Genomic DNA, 23,132 nt, shown 5'->3' with positions numbered 1-23,132 from the left:
GGAGAGAGAAAGAAAAGAGGTAGAAAGGAGAGAGAAAGAGGTAGAAAGGAGAGAGAAAGAAAAGGGAAAGAGAGGGAGAAAGAGTAAAAAGTAGAAAGAAGCAGTTTAACCATTTCCACCTTTCTCTTGCAATTCTCCCCTCTCCTTCCCACTACACCTCTCCCCTCTCTCTTCCCTTCTCTCTTCCCCGCTCTCTCTCTCCCCTAGATGACTGCAGGGTTGTGTATGTGTGTTCTGCTGGTGGTCCTGTGCACTAGCTGTTCAGGACGGACCCACTTCTCTCCCCCCCTCCAAGACGGCAGCCCTGCCCTGGCCCCTCCCTCTGAAGGTAAGAACAGGAAGAGGTGCCACATCCGGATGTTGAATACATTTCTATCAACGTTAAAACACCTGAGCGGGGCTTGATTTGTCTTTCCCGGTACATAAAAAACAATGGAGACGTTTTCGTTGAAACCGGTACCGTGATCATATGAATGTTTACGCTTTTTTTATGGCAAATCATGTGCTTTAGAAAGACGCTATAGCAATAAAAGGTTTAATTCATGATATTATCATGATTTCTTTATGTCATTTAGTTCCGCCAAAACAACCCAAGACAGTTAACAAATGCTAACAAGGTGGTTTGTATTTCCTTTCGTAGCACGTCTGGAAACCAAAGCCCACTTCCTCTCCGAGCCATACCTCAGACATACCTACTCCTCTCCTTTGGTCAATACCAACCCATATAAGGGAGAAGCCAAACTCAGTGAACTGTTGGCTAGACTCATCTCCTCACAGAAAGGTGAGTTTAAATTCATGTAATAAAAAATACGGCCTACCAAAAGGCCTCCTGCGGACAATTTTGTCCTATATAAATATAGGACAAAACAAACATCATGACAAGAGAGACAACACAACACTACATAAAGAGAGACAACACAACACTACATAAAGAGAGACAACACAACACTACATAAAGAGAGACAACACAACACTACATAAAGAGAGACAACACAACACTACATAAAGAGAGACAACCACAACACTACATAAAGAGAGACAACACAACACTACATAAAGAGAGACAACACAACACTACATAAAGAGAGACAACACAACACTACATAAAGAGAGACAACACAACACTACATAAAGAGAGACAACACAACACTACATAAAGAGAGACAACACAACACTACATAAAGAGAGACAACACAACACTACATAAAGAGAGACAACACAACACTACATAAAGAGAGACAACACAACACTACATAAAGAGAGACAACACAACACTACATAAAGAGAGACAACACAACACTACATAAAGAGAGACAACACAACACTACATAAAGAGAGACAACACAACACTACATAAAGAGAGACAACACAACGCTACATAAAGAGAGACAACACAACACTACATAAAGAGAGACAACACAACACTACATAAAGAGAGACAACACAACACTACATAAAGAGAGACAACACAACACTACATAAAGAGAGACAACACAACACTACATAAAGAGAGACAACACAACACTACATAAAGAGAGACAACACAACACTACATAAAGAGAGACAACACAACACTACATAAAGAGAGACAACACAACACTACATAAAGAGAGACCTATAAGACGAGAGTGTGAGTGAGAGTGTGTGTGTGTGTGTGTGTGTGTGTGTAGAGAGATGAAAGAGCTCACATTGTTCTCTTCAAGTGAACATTTTCTGAAGTCCCTTTAGAACCTGTCTCTATTTCTCTGGTTGCTATGACAGTGAGAGTGAGTTGAAGTCCCTTTAGAACCGGTCTCTATTTCTCTGGTTGCTATGACAGTGAGTTGAAGTCCCTTTAGAACCTGTCTCTATTTCTCTGGTTGCTATGACAGTGAGAGTGAGTTGAAGTCCCTTTTGAACCTGTCTCTATTTCTCTGGTTGCTATGACAGTGAGAGTGAGTTGAAGTCCCTTTTGAACCTGTCTCTATTTCTCTGGTTGCTATGACAGTGAGAGTGAGTTGAAGTCCCTTTTGAACCTGTCTCTATTTCTCTGGTTGCTATGACAGTGAGAGTGAGTTGAAGTCCCTTTAGAACCTGTCTCTATTTCTCTGGTTGCTATGACAGTGAGAGTGAGTTGAAGTCCCTTTTGAACCTGTCTCTATTTCTCTGGTTGCTATGACAGTGAGTTGAAGTACCTTTAGAACCTGTCTCTATTTCTCTGGTTGCTATGACAGTGAGAGTGAGTTGAAGTCCCTTTAGAACCTGTCTCTATTTCTCTGGTTGCTATGACAGTGAGAGTGAGTTGAAGTCCCTTTAGAACCTCTCCTTCTCTGGTTGCTATGACAGTGACAGTGAGTTGAAGTCCCTTTAGAACCTCTCCTTCTCTGGTTGCTATGACAGCGAGAGTGAGTTGAAGTCCCTTTAGAACCTGTCTCTATTTCTCTGGTTGCTATGACAGCGAGAGTGAGTTGAAGTCCCTTTAGAACCTGTCTCTATTTCTCTGGTTGCTATGACAGTGAGAGTGAGTTGAAGTCCCTTTAGAACCTCTCCTTCTCTGGTTGCTATGACAGTGAGAGTGAGTTGAAGTCCCTTTAGAACCTGTCTCTATTTCTCTGGTTGCTATGACAGTGAGAGTGAGTTGAAGTCCCTTTAGAACCGGTCTCTATTTCTCTGGTTGCTATGACAGTGAGTTGAAGTACCTTTAGAACCTGTCTCTCTTTCTCTGGTTGCTATGACAGTGAGAGTGAGTTGTTGATCCAGATGGCTAGTGTTTGTGAAAAGAAACCTGTAGTTTGTACATGTGTGAGCAGGTATATATTTTCGGGTCTTTCCTTCTATCTTCTTAAATGTATCTGCTTTGTCAGTGATAGTATCTCTATAGACACACATATAGAGAGAACAGACAGAGAACAGACTGAGAACAGACTGAGAACAGATAGAGAACAGACTGAGAACAGACTGAGAACAGACTGAGAACAGATAGAGAACAGATAGAGAACAGACTGAGAACAGACTGAGAACAGACTGAGAACAGACTGAGAACAGATAGAGAACAGACTGAGAACAGATAGAGAACATACAGAGAACAGACAGAGAACAGACAGAGACAAGACAGACAGTAGCAAGGGGCTACTGAAGACAGACTGTGCCTACAGCAAGACTAGAATGTCATATATACTTTTTTTTTTACCATGAAATCATCCCTAGCTATACATATAGTCTGTTATTACGTACACACCTTTACTATGTAAATGAGACAGAAACATGGTGAACAGGGTGAAAGGTCAGATAAAGAGATGGAGCACAAAAGAGAGAGAGAGAGAGAGATAAAGACGGGTCATTGAAAGAGATAAAGACGGGTCATTGAAAGAGATAAAGACGGGTCATTGAAAGAGAGAGAGAGAGAGAGAGATAAAGACGGGTCATTGAAAGAGATAAAGACGGGTCATTGAGAGAGAGAGAGAGAGAGAGAGAGAGAGAGAGAGAGAGAGAGAGTTTTTGAGTTTTTATAAAACCTTTATTTTTTACTCAAGTGTTAACATAAAATAAAAATAAAAAGACACACTGCCTTTTCAGAAATGAAACAACAAATGTAATTCCTAAACAAAAATACATACATATACATATACATTCAACTTATTTCATCAGAAAAAAATAATTGCCCCTCCTCTACAAAACAAAGCGCTCTTTCGTAGGCCCACTTCTCCTCAAATAATAGGAGATCTTTTACAGCTGAAAAGAACTCAAAATCTACTTTTATTCTTGCTTTCACTAATCCTTTAAAAACACATCTTACATCCTTCCCATATCCCTTTTCTATCTTGTGTTTTCTACTCAGAAAAATTGACATCTTAGCTTGTCCCAAAATAAAATTTAACATTTGACATTTTCTTTTCTGTTGTTTACTATATTGAAACCCCAAAATAAAAACAGTGTTATTGAAAAATTCCCCTACAGCTTTAAACAAAGATTCCAGCATTTCCAATAGAGGTTTTATCCTCTCACACTCCATAAAACAGTGAAAAATGGTTTCTCTTATATTACAAAAAGGACATCCATCTCTAACATCTGAGTTAATAACAGATACAAAAGCATTAACTGCAATGATGCCATGTAAAACCCTCCATTGCATATCACCAGTACCCTTTTGTAACGGTGGTTTGTACAGTGCCCTCCATGCTGGCTTTACCCTATCATCAATGCCCAATTTTACCCTCCATGGAGTGTCTTTTCTATTTTTCAATTTATCTTTATTCAACACCTTGACACACCCCCTATACAAGTCCTTCCCATTCACCTCATCCAAACCCACCTCCTCCAACCCTCTCAAATCCAGCAATAACGCCTTTCTTTCTGACTCTGGGATACCTGGTGTAATCCCTAGTCTTGGAAATGAGACGTCTTCATCTTGTACCTTCTTCTTGTGGCTACTAAGCATACCCCATTCTTCCGCTGACAGAGCCTTCCTACAACTCCCCAGCATTTGTCCAACAATCCTTTCCGACCTCATCCCCAAATGTTCTGCCACCCGTCTTCTATCCATTAAGGCGGGCCCAGCCATGGCCATTAACTGTCTTAAGGTGATGATTTTCCCCTTCACCAGAATCTTGGAGAAATGTGGAACAGCTGCAGTTGTACAATCCAGTCTTGCCCCATACACCAGAGGTTCCTCCAACAGCCAATGCACTGACTCCGCTGAAGTTCGTCTGGACACCTTCATTATGCTCCACACTCTGAGAAGTCCTCTGTAAAACGGAGGTACTCCCTCCCTAGAAATCTGGCTACTATCAACCAGAAATAAAGCCTTCTTTAAACCTAATCCTCCAACCCGTTGTAATATAAGACCTGCCACCCCTCTCCACACCACATTTTCCGGTCCATAAAGTAACCTTTGAATAAACTGAAACCGGAAAGCAGCAGCCCTACTAGCAAGATGTACAAGACCTTGTCCCCCCTCTTCTTTTGACAAATACAAAACACTTTGTGGAACCCAGTGATATTTATCCCAAAAGAAATCCACAATAATTGCCTGTATCTTAGCCAGAAGGCCAGATGGTGGTTCTAAAACTGACAACCGATGCCACAGTGCAGATGCAATCACATTGTTAACTATAATAGTGCGCCCCCTATATGACATACGAGATAATAACCAACGCCATCTCCTCATCCTCCCTTCCACCATTTCAACCACCCCACTCCAATTTTTTTCCATAGTCCCCTCATCTCCTAGGTACACTCCAAGATACTTAAAACCTCCCTTACACCATTCTAGCCCCCCTGGCAAAGCCATGATCCCTCCAGACCATTCTCCAATCTGTAACGCACAACTCTTTTCCCAATTTACCTTTGCAGAGGATATTCCCCTAAAACGATCAACCATTAGACCCAAGCTATCCACCTCCGCTTGATTTTTCACTAGCACAACTACATCATCAGCATAGGCTGAGAGACGAATAGGAGGAACATCCTCTGAAAGGCACACCCCTGCAATGCGACTTCTAATGCTATTTAGTAGTGGCTCTATAGCAATGGCATATAACATCCCTGACATAGAACATCCCTGCCTAATACCTCTACACACTTTAAAAGGAGCACTCAAACCACCGTTAACTTTCAATACACTTTCAATGTCACCATATATCACCTTTATCATGGCAATAAAACCAGAGCTGAACCCAAACGCCTCAAACGTGTGCCATAAATATTGATGTTCAACTCGGTCAAATGCCTTTTCCTGATCAATTGAAATTAGACCAGCATCCAACCCAATAGCCCTAGAGACGTCCAAAAAATCACGAATCAGAGAAATGTTATCCCCTATCTGCCTGCCAGGAACACAGTAGGACTGATCCGTATGTATGATTTGCCCCATCACCTCCCTCAGCCTGTTGGACAAAGCTTTTGACAATATCTTATAATCAGTGCACAATAAAGCCACCGGCCTCCAGTTCTTCACCTCCCTCGGGTCACCCTTTTTGGGCAGTAGGGTGAGGACAGCCCTTCTGCAGCTTATTGGTAGTAACCCTCCGGTTAAACTATCATTAGCTACTTCTAACCAATCCTCTCCCAACATAGCCCAAAAAGACTTTAAAAAGTAAACGGGAAGCCCATCAATGCCTGGTGCCCTTCCATTTTCCATGCCTTTTAATGCAGTGTATAAATCCTGCAAAGACAATGGTTGCTCAAGCTCAACCTGAGCTTCTGCAGCCACCTTTGGGAGCCCATCAAAGAACTGCTGTGTCACTGTTTTGTCCTCTTTGTACTCACACTTGTAGAGCTCAGCATAGAACTCTACTGCCCTCTTTCTAATTTCACTAGGGCTAGTGAGCTCTTGTCCAACAGCTGATTTGAGACAATGAATAATTTTTCTTTGTCCATTCTTTTTCTCTAAACCAAAGAAAAATTTGGATGAGGCATCCATTTCAGATATTCCCTGAAATTTACTTCTCACCAGTGCCCCCTGTGCTCTGATACCCAGCAGGTCTGCCAATGCAGTTTTTCTCCTCTTGAGGGCCTGACTATGGCCTCGATCTCCTGTGGTCTCAACCAACGTCATGAGTTCCACTATTTCAATCTCTAGGGCTTTCATTGATCTGGTGATATCTTTGGTGACATTCCTCGTGTATTGATTACAAAATTGTTGAATCTGTATTTTCCCTATATCCCACCACTGTTGAATGGATACAAAACTGGCCTTTTGAGACCTCCACCTCTCCCAAAAAAAACTGAAAAATTTCCTGAAGTGAGCATCACTCAATAAAGTTATATTAAAATGCCAGTATGCGCTTTTGGGTTTTACATCGTTAATGAACACCACCTCTGTTATTAAACAATGATCAGAAAATCCCACTGGAGTTATCACACTTGATTTACAGACCTGAGATTGATGCTCAAAAACATAAAACCTATCTAACCTGGCCATAGAAATGATGTTCTCTCTCACATGCGCCCAGGTGTACTGCCTTGTTCCTCCATGTTGACTCCGCCAAATATCACACAATTCATTTGTTACAATGAGGCGTTTTAAAAACATCCTTGAGGCTATATGAGGTTCTTGGTGATTTCTATCTAAATCACTAACTGTGCAGTTAAAATCCCCAGCAATAAACAAATAATCTTCTTTGTTACATTTCTCAATGGTATTTGATAGTGTCTCTAAAAAACATACCCTCTCAACTGTCACCACTGGGGCATATACATTTATCAGACACATAGTGATGTTTTCATACATTGCTCTAACTTTTAATAACCTCCCCTCAACTACCTCTTCAACCTCATATGACAATGGCAAAAAACCCTTTTGAGAACAAGATAACCACACCCCCACTTTTTGAGTTTTTATGACTACACACCACTGTCCCCCCCCACTCCTGTTGCCACATAACTTCATTTTCCAAATTACTATGCGTTTCTTGTAGAAAAATGATGTCACTTCCCTTTCCCCTAATTAACTCATACACCATGGCTCTTTTTTTAACATCTCTTGCCCCATTTACGTTTAAAGAAGAAATCTTAAAACTGCTCATGGATAAAAAAAATATACAGAGGAAGATCCAGCCACCACATCTCTTTACAGAGTTAAGACTGCAACTGAACTCTTTCATTTTCTTTAGAATTTACATCACTTATCACTCTTGTGACCACTTTCTTGAGTCTAGCAATTTCAGGGCTTTTCAAACTTCCCCCTGTAATTTTTGACATCAGAAACTTTGCTGATTCAATAAACAATTCACGTTCAGGGAAAAAATCTGTTACATTGTAATCCTGCATATATTTCTTCCCTTTTGTCAACTTCAAAAATTGACGTATCCTCTCGATCCCATACCTCCCTTCCACCCCATTTATCTCACTATATTGTTGTGAAGCGTCAGATGACTCACTCTCACTATCCTCCCTAGAAGAATACTCCACCATCTCTACACCTTGTTCATCTTCAATTGATTTATCAAACTCTACCTTTCTCTTAGAATTAGACCCTTCACCACCCCTTAAATTCTTCCTTTTACTCCTCGGTATTTTGAAAACATCCGCTTCCTTTTCCATTATTTCAATCTCCTCTTGACTTCCAATTTCATTTTCCAACACCACCTCAGCGACAGCAGTCGCAATCTCACCTACTGTTTCCCCTCCCTCTTGTTCTGATCTACCACAATTGCCCCCGTATCCACACTGCCTTCCTCTCCTGCTTTTCCAACCACATCTGCCCACCTTCTCTCTTCTCCTGTACCCTTATTATGTTCATTCCCTCGCGGTGGTGCGTTAGTTGCACTCGCACTAAAACTACTACCAGGCTCAGCGCGCTCATTTTCGGGACAACTACGCACCACATGCCCCTCTCTTCCACATCCAAAGCATTTCATTGATTCAGTAGATGCATAGAAGACATAATCAAATCCATCAATCTTAAAGCTAAACGCTAAATTCAGTTCATCTCCTTCCTTTTTTAAAATCATATGCACTTGTCTCCTATGAGACACGACATGTTTCAACAACGGAGATTTGCATCCAAAAAGAACCTTCTTTATTGTAGATACTATTTGACCATGGCGAGATAACTCTCGCTCTAACACTTCATCTCTAACAAATGGTGGCACGTTAGAAAGCATGACTTTGATAGCACCCACAGCCAAGCTACATTCTTCCACTGAACACCCTGTCGCAGCAGGAATCTTTACTCCATGCCTCCGACTAAGTTTTTCAAACTCTCCATTTCCGCGAGTGGCCATAGCAACCAGCCCCACCCGCTGGTTGTGCCCTCGCGAAAAACCAACCTCAAAGATCCCACCACCCCTATACGTGCTTAGTGATAGTTTAAACAAGATACCCTTAAAACAACTAAACTAATCAATATATATATATATACATGCAAAAACCCGATAAAGTGAAAAAAGAAATTCCATTCGCTCTCACAATCACCCCTGCTTGACGACTCACTCCCAGCATGCACTCCCAGCATGCACTCCGACGAGAGAGAGAGAGAAAGACGGGTCATTGAAAGAGATGGAGAGAGAGAGAGAGAGAGAGAAAGACGGGTCATTGAAAGAGATGGGGAGAGAGAGAGAGAGAGAGAGAGAGAGAGAGAGAGAGAGAGAGAGAGAGAGAGAGAGAGAGAGAGAGAGAGAGAGAGAGAGAGAGAGAGAGAGAGAGAGAGAGAGAGAGAGAGAGAGAGAGAAAGACGGGTCATTGAAAGAGATGGAGAGAGAGAGATCTCAGTAAGACCAAAATAATGGTGTTCCAAAAAATGTCCAGTCACCAGGACCACAAATACAAATTCCATCTAGACACTGTTGCCCTAGAGCACACAAAAAACTATACATACCTTGGCCTAAACATCAGCGCCACAGGTAACTTCCACAAAGCTGTGAACAATCTGAGAGACAAGGCAAGAAGGGCATTCTATGCCATCAAAAGGAACATAGATTTCAACATACCAATTAGGATTTGGCTAAAAATACTTGAATCAGTCATAGAGCCCATTGCCCTTTATGGTTGTGAGGTCTGGGGTCCGCTCACCAACCAAGACTTCACAAAATGGGACAAACACCAAATTGAGACTCTGCACGCAGAATTCTGCAAAAATATCCTCCGTGTACAACGTAGAACACCAAATAATGCATGCAGAGCAGAATTAGGCCGATACCCACTAATGATCAAAATCCAGAAAAGAGCCGTTAAATTCTATAACCACCTAAAAGGAAGCGATTCCCAAACCTTCCATAACAAAGCCATCACCTACAGAGAGATGAACCTGGAGAAGAGTCCCCTAAGCAAGCTGGTCCTGGGGCTCTGTTCACAAACACACCCTACAGAGTCCCAGGACAGCAGCACAATTAGACCCAACCAAATCATGAGAAAACAAAAAGATAATTACTTGACACATTGGAAAGAATTAACAAAAAAACAGAGCAAACTAGAATGCTATTTGGCCCTACACAGAGAGTACACAGCGGCAGAATACCTGACCACTGACTGACCCAAAATTAAGGAAAGCTTTGACTATGTACAGACTCAGTGAGCATAGCCTTGCTATTGAGAAAGGCCGCCGTAGGCAGACATGGCTCTCAAGAGAAGACAGGCTAGGTGCTCACTGCCCACAAAATGAGGTGGAAACTGAGCTGCACTTCCTAACCTCCTGCCCAATGTATGACCATATTAGAGAGACATATTTCCCTCAGATTACACAGATCCACAAAGAATTCGAAAACAAATCCAATTTTGAAAAACTCCCATATCTACTGGGTGAAATTCCACAGTGTGCCATCACAGCAGCAAGATTTGTGACCTGTTGCCACGAGAAAAGGGCAACCAGTGAAGAACACACACCATTGTAAATACAACCCATATCTATGCTTATTTATTTTATCTTGTGTCCTTTACCATTTGTACATTGTTAAAACACTGTATATATATATATAATATTTGTAATGTCTTTATTGTTTTGAAACTTCTGTATGTGTGATGTTTACTGTTAATTTTTATTGTTTATTTCACTTTATATATTCACTTTATATATTATCTACCTCACTTGCTTTGGCAATGTTAACACATGTTTCCCATGCCAATAAAGCCCCTTGAATTGAATTGAATTGAATTGAATTGAATTGAATTGAGAGAGAGAGAGAGAGAGAGAGAGAGAGAGAGAGAGATGGACAGATAAAGACGGGTCATTGAAAGAGAGGGAGAGAGAGAGAGAGAGAGAGAGAGAGAGAGATGAAGACGGGTCATTGAAAGAGATGGAGAGAGAGAGGGAGAGATAAAAACGGGTCATTGAAAGAGATGGAGAGAGAGATAAAGACGGGTCATTGAAAGAGATGGAGAGAGAGAGGGAGAGATAAAGACGGGTCATTGAAAGAGATGGTGAGAGAGAGGGAGAGAGATAAAGACGGGTCATTGAAAGAGAGAGAGAGATAAAGACAGGTCATTGAAAGAGAGAGAGATAAAGACGGGTCATTGAAAGAGAGAGAGAGAGATAAAGACGGGTCATTGAAAGAGATGGAGAGAGATAAAGACGGGTCATTGAAAGAGATGGAGAGAGAGAGAGGGAGAGATAAAGATGGGTCATTGAAAGAGATGGAGAGAGAGAGAGGGAGAGATAAAGACAGGTCATTGAAAGAGATGGAGAGAGAGAGAGGGAGAGAGAGAGAGAGAGAGAGAGAGAGATGGAGAGAGAGAGAGCGAGAGATGGAGAGAGAGATAAAGACAGGTCATTGAAAGAGATGGAGAGAGAGAGAGGGAGAGAGAGAGAGAGGGAGAGATGGAGAGAGAGATAAAGACGGGTCATTGAAAGAGAGAGAGAGAGAGAGATAAAGACGGGTCATTGAAAGAGATGGAGAGAGAGAGAGGGAGAGAAAGACGGGTCATTGAAAGAGAGGGAGAGAAAGAGAGAGAGAGAGAGAAAGACGGGTCATTGAAAGAGAGGGAGAGAGAGAGAGAGAGAGAGAGAGAGAGAGAGAGAGAGAGAGAGAGAGAGAGATGGAGAGAGAGAGAGAGGGATGGAGAGATGGAGAGAGAGAGATGGAGGGAGAGAGAGAGAGATGGAGAGAGAGAGAAATGGAGAGAGAGAGAGAGAGAGAGAGATGGAGAGAGAGAGAGATAAAGACGGGTCATTGAAAGAGATGGAGAGATGGAGCGGTGTAATTGTGCCTCTGAACCTCATTAGTAAAAGCTGTTATTAATTCTATAACCAGACGGAGGGTTGGGCTTAGAACACTGGCCTCTGACACACACACACGCACCCACACACACACACACGCACCCACACACACACACACACACACACACACAGAGAGAGATCATTCTGAGATCTGTGAAGTGCCTTGGCTCAAAGGGAGCATGTGAGAGGACTAGATGTAACATGCTTGACAGTTACACCTCCTACACTGACAGTGTGTGTGTGTGTGTGTGTGAGGTAGTGATAAAAGCTCCACAGTGACACTAACACCATGGATATTACCATCAGTGTCAGCCTCGTCCTATATTACCATCACACGCCAGTCAAACCACCACGGTCAGATGTTACCAATGTCAGCCTCATCCTAGATTACCATCACACCAGTAAAAGATGTTTAAAAATGGTGTTATAGCTCTCCTTCTTTCGCTCTCCTCCCTCCCCCCTCCCTCCCCCCCCTCCCTCCTCCCTCTAGGTTACATCAGTGGGAACTCAACAGTGAAGAGCAGAGCCAGCGGTCTCAGTGCTAACCACCTGATAAAAAACCGAGACTACACCGGGTGGATGGACTTTGGCCGCCGCAGCACAGAAGAAAACGAGCACTCCTCGTAGAAAAGTAGTCCCTCTCCACAAGAAAAGAACAAGTCACTGTCTCGTCACGAGAGTGTATTTATTCTGTATTTGATGTACATTTGTTTGTAAACACTATATGATGCAATATACAGCATCTACAGTGACAAGAAAAAGTTTGTGAACCCCTTGGAATTACCTGGATTTTCTGCATAACTTGAGCATCAAATTTTGATCTGACACAGTGTGCTTAAACTACTAACACGCAAATAATTGTATTTTTCTTGTCGATATTGAATACATAATTTAAACTTTCCCAGTGTAGGTCGGGAAAAGTATGTGAACCCCCCCTAGACTAATGACTTCTCCTGAAGCTAATTGGAGTCAGGAGTCAGCTAACCTGGAGTCCAATCAATGAGACGAGATTAGAGATGTTGGTTAGAGCTGCCTTGCTCTATAAAAAACACTCAAACATTTGAGTTTGCTATTCACAAGAAGCATTGCCTGATATCAACGATACCTCCAACAAAAGAGATCTCAGAAGACCTCAGATTAAGAATTGTTGACCTGCAAAAAGCTGGAAAATGTTATAAAAGTATCTCTAAAAGCCATGATGTTCATCAGTCCACGGTAAGACAAATTGTCTATAAATGGAGAAAGTTCAGCACTGTTGCTACTCTCCCTAGGAGTGGCCATCCTGCAAAGATGACTGCAAGATCATGGCACAGAATGCTCAATGAGGTTAAGAAGATTCCTAGAGTGTCAGCTAAAGATTTACAGACATTTCTGGAACGTGCTAACATCTCTGTTTACGAGTCTATGATACGTAAAACACTAAACAAGAATGGTGTTCATGGGAGGGCACCACGGAAGAAGCCACTGCTGTCCAAAAAACCCATTGCTGCACGTCTGAAGTTCGCTAAAGTGCACCTTGATGTTTTACAGCGCTACTGGCAAAATATTCTGTGGTCAGATGAAACTACAGTTGAGTTGTTTGGAAGGAACACACAACACTATGTGTGGAGAACAAATAGGCACAGCACACCAACATCAAAACCTCATCCTCACTGTAAAGTATGGTCATCATGGGTTGGGACTGCTTTGCTACTTCAGGGCCTGGACAGCTTGCAATCATTGACGGGAAAATTAATTCCCAAGTTTATCAATACATTTTGCAGGAGAATGTAAGGGTATCTGTCAGCCAATCGACGCTCAACAGAAGTTGGGTGACGCAACAGGACAACGACCCAAAACATAAAAGTAAATCAACAACAGAATGGCTTCAAGATACACCTTCTGGAGTGGCCCGGTCAGAGTCCTGACCTCCACCCGATTAAGATGTTGTGGTATGACCTCAAGAGAGCAGTTCACACCAGACATCCCAAGAATATTGCTGAACTGAAACAGTATTATAAAGAGGAATGGTCCAAAATTCCTCCTGACCGGTCTAATCCGCAACTACAGAAAAATGTTTGGTTTGAAGTTATTGCTGCAAAATGAAGGGTCAACCAGTTATTAAATCCAGGGGTTCACATACTTTTCCCACCCTGCACTGTGAATGTTTACATGGTGTGTTCAATAAAGACATGAAAACAACTAATTATCTGTGTTTTATTAGTTTAAGCAGACTGTGTTTGTCTATTGTTGTGACTTAGATGAACATCAGATCAAATGTTATGACCAATTTATGCAGAAATACAGGTAATTCCAAAGGGTTCACATACCTTTTCTTGCTACTGTACATATGCCACATTTAGCAGAAAGGCTATTTAATGTCCTGCTTTTCTGTCCTGGCTTTTTGTCTGTTTATGGTTTTGGAGGGAATTGTATGGAATATAAAAAGGTCAGGTGTGGATGGAAAGAGATTTATAGTTCTGTGAGACAAACCTGGATCAATACCTGGTCAGGTGTGGATGGAAAGAGATTTATAGTTCTCAGTGAGACAAACCTGGATCAATACCTGGTCAGGTGTGGATGGAAAGAGATTTATAGTTCTCAGTGAGACAAACCTGGATCAATACCTGGTCAGGTGTGGCTGGAAAGAGATTTATAGTTCTCAGTCAGACAAACCTGAATCAATAAAAGTTGAGAATGTACAGTATTTCAACAGAAGTTCCCAAAGATACACACACACACACACACACACACACACACACAAGTATGGACACACAGATAACAACTTACACACGCGTCAACCATTTAATATACTCGTGGTATAACCTCAAGACTTTACACTAGAAATTAAAATAGTGAACAGTGGCCCATTATAGCACATCAAGTTGGTAGAATACACATCTCTACTCCTCTAGAACCACAGTCCTGCTGCTTTTCAGTTCTCTCAATTAACCAATTACTGTCATTTATTAAATTATTAAGGCCATTGATTGGTCAGAGAGTACACACACCTCGTTTCCCGGGTCTGAGTCAGTCTCTGATTTAAAGGCAAGGATGAAAAAACATTATCATGAATATTTAGGCCTGTGTATATGCGCAGTGCTGATTTTAGCATGTACAGTTGAAGTCGGAGGTTTACATACACCTAGGTCAAATACATTTAAACTCAGTTTTTCACAATTCCTAACATTTAATCCTAGTAAAAATTCCCTGTCTCAGGTCAGTTAGGATCACCACTTTATTTTAAGAATGTGAAATGTCAGAAAAAAAGTAGAGAGAATGATTATTTCATCACATTCCCAGTGGGTCAGAAGTGTGGTGGTTCATTTCTGTATTATCAAAATGAGGAGAGACAATCTTATCGCACAAGTCAGAGTTATAAGTAAACTTAATCTTTATTAGTGAAAGCTTTGCAATAGCGGTGACTTGTCGACGAATCAAAACCTCAGATGATTCGTTGACTGAGCCCCAGGTGACTGAGCCCCAGGTGACTGAGCCCCAGGTGACTGAGCCCCAGGTGACTGAGCCCCAGGTGACTGAGCCCCAGGTGACTGAGCCCCAGGTGACTGAGCCCCAGGTGACTGAGCCCCAGGGGACTGAGCCCCAGGTGACTGAGCCCCAGGTGACTGAGCCCCAGGGGACTGAGCCCCAGGGGACTGAGCCCCAGGTGACTGAGCCCCAGGTGACTGAGCCCCAGGGGACTGAGCCCCAGGTGACTGAGCCCCAGGTGACTGAGCCCCAGCTGAGGGAAGAAGTGCAACTGCCAACACCAGAGTCCAAAGGAATACATTCTAATAACAAGTATATCACATAAGCATATTATGCAGATAAAACATCTTAATTATCTGTTACCCAACTAATTCTGATTCATCCACCACAGAAGTTTACATACACTCAATTAGTATTTGGTCGCATTGCCTTTAAATTGTTTAACTTGAGTCAAACGTTTCAGGTAGCCTTCCACAAGCTTCAGACAATACATTAGGTGAATTTTGGCCCATTCCTCCTGACAGAGCTGGTGTAACTGAGTCAGGTTTATAGGCCTCCTTGCTTGCACATGCTTTTTCAGTTCTGCCCACAAATTGAGGTCAGGGCTTTGTGATGGCCACTCCAATACCTTGACTTTGTTGTCCTTTTTCCTCCAAACATAACGATGGTCATTATGGCAAAACAGTTCTATTTTTGTTTCATCAGACCAGAGGACAATTCTCCAAAAAGTATGATCTTTGTCCCCATATGCAGTTGCAAACCGTAGTCTGGCTTTTTTATGGCGGTTTTGGAGCAGTGCTTCTTCCTTGCTGAGTGGCCTTTCAGGTTATGGTGATGTAGGGACTCGTTTTACTGTGGATATAGATACTTTTGTACCTGTTCCTCCAGCATCTTCACAAGGTCTTTAGCTGTTGTTCTGGGATTGATTTGCACTTTTCACACAAAAGTACGTTCATCTCTAGGAGACAGAATGCGTCTCCTTTCTGAGTTGTGTGACGGCTGTGTGGTCCCATGGTGTTTATACTTGAGTATAATTATTTGTACAGATGAACATGGTACCGTCAGGCGTTTGTAAATTGCTCCCAAGGATGAACCAGACTTGTGGAGGTCTACAATTTATTTTCTGAGGTCTTGGCTGATTTATTTAGATTTTCCTTTGATGTCAAGCACAGAGGCACTGAGTTTGAAGGTAGGCCTTGAAATACATCCACAGGTACACCTTCAATAGACTAAAATTATGTCAATTAGCCTATCAGAAGCTTCTAAAGCCATGACATCATTTTCTGGAATTTTCCAAGCTGTTTAAAGGCACAGTCAACTTAGTGAATGTAAACTTCTGACCCACTGGAATTGTGATACAATACATTAAGTGAAATAATCTGTCTGTAAACAAACAACTGTTGGAAAAATTACTTGTGTCATGCACAAAGTAGATGTCCTAACCGACTTGCCAAAACTATAGTTTGTTAACAAGAAATTTGTGGAGTGGTTGAAAAACAAGTTAATGACTCCAACCTAAGTGTATGTAAACTAGTTTTAATGACTCCATCCTAAGTGTATGTAAACTTACGACATGAACTGTAAATCTTGATGGGGCAAAAAAACATTGTATGTTTTATAGATGCCAGCAAAGCCACTACACAAAACAACAAAAAACAAGATTAATTGTACTATAACGGTGACAAACGGTGCCCACAAACTGTTAGGGCCGACATAAAGCTGTCCCAACAGCAGAGTCCCAACACCTTTCCACTGCTACACCTGGCTATCAGTGGAGTCCCAACACCTTTCCACTGCTACACCTGGCTATCAGTGGAGTCCCAACACCTTTCCACTGCTACACCTGGCTATCAGTGGAGTCCCAACACCTTACCACTGCTACACCTGGCTATCAGTGGAGTCCCAACACCTTTCCACTGCTACACCTGGCTATCAGTGGAGTCCCAACACCTTACCACTGCTACACCTGGCTATCAGTGGAGTCCCAACACCTTTCCACTGCTACACCTGGCTATCAGTGGAGTCCCAACACCTTTCCACTGCTACACCTGGCTATCAGTGGAGTCCCAACACCTTACCACTGCTACACCTGGCTATCAGTGGAGTCCCAACACCTTTCCACTGCTACACCTGGCTATCAGTGGAGTCCCAACACCTTTCCACTGCTACACCTGGCTATCAGTGGAGTCTTGTCTGGCAGGGAAACAGTTCATTCAGCCTCATTTACTGCCTTTTAAAAAACATAGCTGATCAGAGGCAATCCGTAATTTCCATTAAGTAAATAATGAGCGAGCTACTTTATAAAACTACTTTTGAAATGTACAGCTCCAGAATTCAGAACATTTGGCGGTCTTACAGTATTCTCCCTGTACACCAAGTCAGAACCGTAGGATAAATAATGGGGGGCATATGAGCAGACAATGAAAGCTCTTACAATATTCAATGATGACTTCTCTCTAAAACAGGCTATAGGCTAATTAAGAGGGGAAAGGGGACCAAATTATTAGCGTGATGCACATGGGCTACTAACAGCTTACTACACACACTATACACTCAGTAACGTTATTACTTTCTAAGCTACAGTTTACATATCTCCCTGTCATATTCCATCATTTATGCAGCAGCATGCAATACATTTTTAGATTCACGTTGTTCTGCTGTGCTCACTTCCTTCCAAACCACTCATTGTTGAATTTGCCATTTCTATCTTGTTGTGTAATGTTTATGTCCAATGGGCGATGAGCACATTTCTCTTCATATGACAAGGATTGAAAAGGATTTGCCAGTAGATTTTGGACTTGATTCATAATGGTGACTACTAGCTTGCTAGCTAAGATTTTGAAAGTATGACGTTGACATGATCCGTCCAATCAAAGCTACTGTAGATGACATCATTTTATCTGTGACCAATGACCTTGACCCTTCTTGGATGGGTACCTCTAATGTCAGCAGCCGAAGGTCTAGAATTTTCGAGGTCTCCCCTTACACTTCGCGGTGACAGAGTTTCCCCATGTGTGACAGAACACTGAGCTATTCACAGACCAAAAATAATCAGCACGTAGCAGGTAAATTGTGGGCCCACCTGCCCTAAATGACACAGTGGCAAGTCTAATCGTGTTTCCATAAAATGTTTGGGTTCAGTTATTGGTGGATTTAAGTTTCCAATTAAAATGCAGTAATTTACCAGTTTGCAATCATCCACGTGGATGTGATGTTCAGATGCTCATGAACAATAGCTTTAGTTAATTTCCATATAGTAGGCCTAATGTTTTCTATGTTTGTAATTGGTGTATCTCCGTGCTCCATGTCTGTCAGTGTTTGGGGTCTCTCTGAGCTCCATGTCTGTCAGTGTTTGGTGTCTCTGAGCTCCATGTCTGTCAGTGTTTGGTGTCTCTCTGAGCTCCATGTCTGTCAGTGTTTGGTGTCTCTGAGCTCCATGTCTGTCAGTGTTTGGTGTCTCTGAGTTCCATGTCTGTCAGTGTTTGGTGTCTCTGAGCTCCATGTCTGTCAGTGTTTGGTGTCTCTGAGTTTTGTCCTTCACCTGTACAACCTTTACACTGTGAATAAACAGGACACTATTTACACCTGATCCTGCTGCCTCCTGCTACTCACAGCTCTTTAAGACTGCTTCAACTGGGAGGCTAATCATGTGTTCCTTCAGTCAGAATTGAATTTACTCTCGTCTCCAAAAGTCAATGGCCACTACACAATCTCCTCTTCTCCTTCCTCCGTCAACATAAAATCTACAGAATGAAACATACTCTCCTGTTTATGACATTAACCTTCAGAGGCAGAAGGAGAAAGAGGGAGATTCCAACCCGAGTCCCTTGAGGCTCAGTTGTTAGAGCCTGAGGTTTGTAATGTTGACAGTTTGATTCCAATGGAGAGGATGTACTCACTTCTGAACGCTGCTCCAGCTAAGAGTGTCTGTTAAATATAGTAAAGTACTACTAACGCAGACAACTCACTTCTGAATGCTGCTCCAGCTAAGAGTGTCTGTTAAATATAGTAAAGTACTACTAACGCAGACAACTCACTTCTGAATGCTGCTCCAGCTAAGAGTGTCTGTTAAATATAGTAAAGTACTACTAACGCAGACAACTCACTTCTGAACGCTGCTCTAGCTAAGAGTGTCTGTTAAATAAGTACTACTAACGCAGACAACTCACTTCTGAATGCTGCTCCAGCTAAGAGTGTCTGTTAAATATAGTAAAGTACTACTAACGCAGACAACTCACTTCTGAACGCTGCTCTAGCTAAGAGTGTCTGTTAAATAAGTACTACTAACACAGACAACTCACTTCTGAACGCTGCTCCAGCTAAGAGTGTCTGTTAAATATAGTAAAGTACTACTAACGCAGACAACTCACTTCTGAACGCTGCTCTAGCTAAGAGTGTCTGTTAAATAAGTACTACTAACACAGACAACTCACTTCTGAACGCTGCTCCAGCTAAGAGTGTCTGTTAAATATAGTAAAGTACTACTAACACAGACAACTCACTTCTGAACGCTGCTCTAGCTAAGAGTGTCTGTTAAATAAGTACTACTAACACAGACAACTCACTTCTGAACGCTGCTCCAGCTAAGAGTGTCTGTTAAATATAGTAAAGTATTACTAACACAGACAACTCACTTCTGAACGCTGCTCCAGCTAAGAGTGTCTGTTAAATATAGTAAAGTACTACTAACACAGACAACTCACTTCTGAATGCTGCTCCAGCTAAGAGTGTCTGTTAAATATAGTAAAGTACTACTAACACAGACAACTCATATCTGAGACACACATTTAAGTTGAACATTGCGTATTTCTAATCCAGTTGGACGCAAAAGAAGAATATGAAATGTAAAATAAGGGATGTTTTTAGACTCTGGGCCCTATACCCCGTCTGGCTCTACACCAGGCAAACTAGGCCTTCTCATTACATTTTGTCAAAATCAGTCATTATTTGGGAAGGCATGTCTCGATCATTCCACATCATTTTAAATGTAAAAAAATAAAATCTAAATAACTCATGTTTGGAAAATTGAGATAGTTGGAGAAAGCAGGAAAACTATTTAAGTTTTATCATCTGGACCAGGGGTGATTACATTGTATTTATTGTACATTGGTCAGGTGTGTTAGGACTGGAAACAGTTAATAGTATCTGAAGACCCAAACTGCCACCCCTTTCATACGGAAGACAGAGACTCGGGGGGGAAAAACGCATAAAAGAACATTTAGTCCAGCGTTTGGACATCAAATACCTTCGACAAACACACGTGCATTGTGGGAGATGGTCTTCAGAAGCGTAACAGTCAGCCCAGTGTTCAGACACCGTGATCGTGTGATTGACACCCATGGCATTTGAAATGCAATTTCCGTCTGTTGATATTTAGCTAATTGTATTGCATTAGAAGCAGTTGTAGTGATATTTGTGGGTTATTGAAGGGAGAACACACACACAGGTATGATGATGGAAATGTTCCTGTTCATTTCTCAATTATCCACCAATCATCCTCCATCTGTCTGTCAGCGGTTACAATACGGAAGGAGAGTAGAAACATTATCTGTGTGTGTGTGTGTGTGTGTGTGTGTGTGTGTGTGTGTGTGTGTGTGTGTGTGTGTGTACGTGCTTAACTATTTTTGTGGGGACCAACTGGGGGACATTTTTTTTGTCCCCACGAGATCAAATTATATTTCTAAGTGGCTTTAGGGTTAAGGTTAGAATTAGTGTTAGGGTTAGGAGCTTGGGTTAAGGTTAGGTTTTTGGGTTAAGGTTAGGCTTAGGGTAAGAGTACGGGTTAGGTTTAGGGGTTAGGTTTAGGGAAAAAAGGATTTGGAATGGGACTGAATTGTGTGTCCCCACAAGGTTAGCTGTACAGGACTGTGTGTGTGTGTGTTCTGAAAACAGACTCTGAAATCAGCTGTCCAACAGGGCCATCTGCTGGTAGTGGTGTGCAGGCTTTAGCTCTAGCCCTGCTCTAACACAAGTTATTGAACCAATCAGCTGCTCACCAGGACCATGCTTTGTACAAGCAGGTGTGTTAATAGTATGTCTGGAGCAATATCTCCCAGTAATTAATCATTATCAGGAGAAGGGGTTGGCTAAGCTTTCCAAACAACTGTTACAAACAACTGTTTAACCACAGAACCACAACTCTATAACCACAGAACCACAACTCTATAACCACAGAACCACAACTCTATAACCACAGAACCACAACTCTATAACCACAGAACCACAACTCTATAACCACAGAACTACAACTATAACCACAGAACTACAACTCTATAACCACAGAACCACAACTCTATAACCACAGCTCTATAACCACAAGTCTATAACCACAGAACTACAAGTCTATAACCACAGAACTACAAGTCTATAACCACAGAACTACAAGTCTATAACCACAGAACTACAAGTCTATAACCACAGAACTACAACTATAACCACAGAACTACAACTCTATAACCACAGAACCACAACTCTATAACCACAAGTCTATAACCACAAGTCTATAACCACAGAACTACAACTATAACCACAGAACCACAACTCTATAACCACAGAACTACAACTCTATAACCACAGAACCACAACTATAACCACAGAACTACAACTCTATAACCACAGAACTACAACTCTATAACCACAACTCTATAACCACAAGTCTATAACCACAGAACTACAACTATAACCACAGAACTACAAGTCTATAACCACAGAACCACAACTCTATAACCACAGAACCACAAGTCTATATCCACAGAACCACAACTCTATAACCACAGAACACCTGTTTTAACTTTGTGCTAAATGAGTGTTCCAGTACAAATGAGAATCCATTATGAAAGTGACATACCACAATGTGAGAAATCTTGGGAACAATACAAGGTTTGAATATTCAATCAAAAGAATTTAATTAATAAATAACATATTTACATACGTCAATGTAAGAGCTAGTGAGTGTGATACAACATGAACCCAGACAGTGTGACCACAGTGATACAACATGAACTCAGACAGTGTGACCACAGTGACACAACATGAACCCAGACAGTATGACCACAGTGATACAACATGAACTCAGACAGTGTGACCACAGTGACACAACATGAACTCAGACAGTGTGACCACAGTGATACAACATGAACTCAGACAGTGTGACCACAGTGATACAACATGAACCCAGACAGTGTGACCACAGTGATACAACATGAACTCAGACAGTGTGACCACAGTGATACAACATGAACTCAGACAGTGTGACCACAGTGATACAACATGAACTCAGACAGTGTGACCACAGTGATACAACATGAACTCAGACAGTGTGACCACAGTGATACAACATGAACTCAGACAGTGTGACCACAGTGATACAACATGAACCCAGACAGTGTGACCACAGTGATACAACATGAACCCAGACAGTGTGACCACAGTGATACAACATGAACTCAGACAGTGTGACCACAGTGATACAACATGAACCCAGACAGTGTGACCACATTGACACAACATGAACCCAGACAGTGTGACCACAGTGATACAACATGAACCCAGACAGTGTGACCACAGTGATACAACATGAACTCAGACAGTGTGACCACAGTGATACAACATGAACTCAGACAGTGTGACCACAGTGATACAACATGAACCCAGACAGTGTGACCACAGTGATACAACATGAACCCAGACAGTATGACCACATGGAAATGAGAGAGAGATGGAAAGAGAGAGAGAGAGAGAGAGAGAGATGGAAAGAGAGAGAGAGAGAGAGATGGAAAGAGAGAGAGAGAGAGATGGAAAGAGAGAGAGAGAGAGATGGAAAGAGAGAGAGAGAGAGATGGAAAGAGAGAGAGAGAGAGATGGAAAGAGAGAGAGAGAGATGGAAAGAGAGAGAGAGAGAGATGGAAAGAGAGAGAAAGAGAGAGAGAGAGATGGAAAGAGAGAGAGAGAGAGATGGAAAGAGAGAGAGAGAGAGATGGAAAGAGAGAGAGAGAGAGAGAGAGAGAGAGAGAGAGAGAGAGAGAGAGAGAGA

At 41.9% G+C, this 23,132-nt stretch overlaps 1 protein-coding gene across 1 annotated transcript; it reads left to right on the top strand.

Annotated features, from left to right (window-relative positions):
* Nucleotides 1–207: 207 nt before the first annotated feature.
* LOC109880442 (cholecystokinin-like) lies at nucleotides 208–12,688 on the top strand. The gene is made up of 3 exons (XM_031789044.1): nucleotides 208–328; nucleotides 641–781; nucleotides 12,123–12,688. The coding sequence occupies exons 1-3, from the start codon at nucleotides 208–210 to the stop codon at nucleotides 12,257–12,259; spliced, it is 399 nt and encodes a 132-aa protein (XP_031644904.1). The 3' UTR covers nucleotides 12,260–12,688.
* Nucleotides 12,689–23,132: the final 10,444 nt, after the last annotated feature.

This window comes from Oncorhynchus kisutch, linkage group LG14 (assembly GCF_002021735.2).
Source record: "Oncorhynchus kisutch isolate 150728-3 linkage group LG14, Okis_V2, whole genome shotgun sequence".
Classification (NCBI taxonomy): domain Eukaryota; kingdom Metazoa; phylum Chordata; class Actinopteri; order Salmoniformes; family Salmonidae; genus Oncorhynchus; species Oncorhynchus kisutch.
The sequence above is the reverse complement of the archived record's forward strand: the minus strand, read 5'-3'. Positions and strand labels throughout refer to the sequence as shown.